Raw genomic sequence first — 2,241 nt, 5'->3', positions numbered from 1 at the left:
CCCTTATTAACCCCCCACGCAAAATTATAATACACTCAACCCCTTCCCCCCCAGCCCCCTCACCTGTTCACGTCTTTGCAGGGAGGAGGCTGTGAGCAGGATCGATCCCTGGTTTATCTGTGAGTGATTAGAGAGTTCTGCAGCAGACCTCACTATCACCCCCGGATTAGCAGGGATCGATCCTCCTCACAGACATTCTTTCCTTTGGCCGGAGCTCAGAACTGTCAGAGTTCCGGCCGAAGGAAGCCGGAGCTGACAGGAGCTGCTCTGCCGTCTGCATCCGATTGCGAGCCAGTACTTGGAGACCCAAATTTCCACCCTCACCTTATTTTTACTCGCAAAATGCGAGCAGGCGAGTGGAAATTTTGAGCCCTGGTATATACAATTACTAGCCAACTTCATCTAGCAGCCCGCTATGCTGCCCCGGCAATAAGGTGAGAGTCTACATCCCCTAGAGCCCCATATACATTTAATTTAATTAATTAGGACTGGAACCTTTTGATTTTCTTCTGGAGTATATTGATGAGCAAGTCACGGAAATAATAGATCAATTTTGGAAGTAGCATCGCTTTTACTTAATTCATCCTTTCAATCCAGAATAAATTGTATATGGCCTATATATCCAAATCCTTTATAGTTTTTTTTTTTAAATAAATAATGGAATATACTTATTGCCTAGATAGGGGAGGGCTTAATTGTGCTATGAGAAGGAAAATAGTTTTTGAGCTGGGATATTATACTGTCTGGCAGATTTATAATTAAAGGTTCAGATTTAAGGGGATTCACATTGAGGCCTGATACTGTATGTCCCTAAATGTTTTGAGTGCTTTAACTGCTTGAAGACCAGGTGTTTAGATCCCATACCTGGCCAGGCCATTTTTCAGTGTTCAGTAGTTAAGGAGGTTGGGCAACTTTGTTAAGGGGATTGAAATGTAAAGTAGGGGATTGTCTTCGACATTGGAAAACTTGTATGTTATTCGTCTGCTGATAATCTCATTGATATTGGGATCAAAACTGGAGCAGACAAAAACTGGAGCATCTGTGCATGGCAACCAATCAGCTTCCCTCTTTCATTTTCAAATCTTAACTGAACAAACTGAGGAGAGAAGCTATGCAAAGACGTGATTATCGTGAAATCAATTAGTCTATATTTAACTATGTTGTTTGCCTTTTCTCTCATAACTACAGGAGAATGCTTTTTGAACTTTCCGAAAGCATAACGAAGGAGGACCTAAGAAGTATAATTTTTCTTCTAAAGATTCAAGGCAGATTCACGGAAAACAAGGTGAAACAATAAACCTGACTTATTTTTTTGTATTGTATTGATATACTGGGGGGAATTTATCAAAACTGGAACAAACAGATTCTGGAGCATCTCTATTCAGTTTGCCCAGGTAAGATTTGAAAATGAGAGATAGAAGCTGATTGGCTGCAGTGCAAATCTGCTCCAGATTTTGTCTGCTCCAGTTTTGATAAATTCCCCCCACTGTATGTGCACAGTTCTGCATTTATACTGATAGCATAACTATTTGGAACTTTGCATTATGTTGCTGCTTTTGGATTCAGCAGGAGGAACAGTGAAAAAAAAAAAAGGAATATTTAGTGCTTATTCTCACCTACGCATTTTAATGCACATCAAAGCATACCTACAGATATCCACTAGTTTAAAAAGTGCTAGTTCACATCTGTGCGATGTGTTGAAATATGGTGTCCTTTTCTGATGCATCAAAGCATGCTATAGGGCCTATTGATAGCAACGCATTAAAATGCATGATTGTTTCAAATGCAGATAAAAATCTATGACATTGCACACGGAATTAAATTAATCCAGTCCAAGGCTGGGTTCACACCTAGGAAGCATCATTTTGGCGCGTTTGTACGTGCGTGTTTAGCGTGCGGTTATTTGCACATTTATGCGTGTTTGAGTGCACGTACATGAAGACGCACATTTTGGCTGGCAGCTTATGTAACATTGCAGGCAATGGACAAACGCACTTACAAAAGCTGCGTGTTTTCCATTGAAGTTTATGGGGCAAAAAGGTGCTGTTACCTGCCCAAAGAACCTTTTTGGGTTTTTGGCGTTTTGCTACCCCGGCGTGAACAAGGGCCATTAAAAATCATGGGATTTATTGTGTTGGGCATTTAAAATCGCTTTTCCAACTGCTCAAAAACGCCTAGGTGTGGACAAGGCCTTAGGCTTGGTTCACACCTTTACGTTTTGTCGCGCGTTCAACGCTCTAT

The 2,241-nt window shown here is 41.1% G+C and overlaps 1 protein-coding gene across 1 annotated transcript in view; it reads left to right on the top strand.

The window, feature by feature from the left end:
* Positions 1-1,285, top strand: part of LOC108798398 (caspase-10-like) — a gene marked incomplete at its 3' end in the record, with an annotated part of 8,012 nt that extends 6,727 nt beyond the window's left edge. Inside the window, exon 2 of the mRNA XM_018570147.1 lies at positions 1,189-1,285. Coding sequence (XP_018425649.1) covers positions 1,189-1,285 — 97 coding nt within the window. The remainder of the gene's footprint in view (positions 1-1,188) is intronic.
* Positions 1,286-2,241: the final 956 nt, after the last annotated feature.

Source organism: Nanorana parkeri, unplaced genomic scaffold (assembly GCF_000935625.1).
Source record: "Nanorana parkeri isolate BGI_ZX_2015 unplaced genomic scaffold, ASM93562v1 scaffold1465, whole genome shotgun sequence".
Taxonomy (NCBI): Eukaryota; Metazoa; Chordata; class Amphibia; order Anura; family Dicroglossidae; genus Nanorana; species Nanorana parkeri.
Note: the sequence above shows the minus strand (reverse complement) of the source record. Positions and strands in the feature narration are given on the sequence as shown.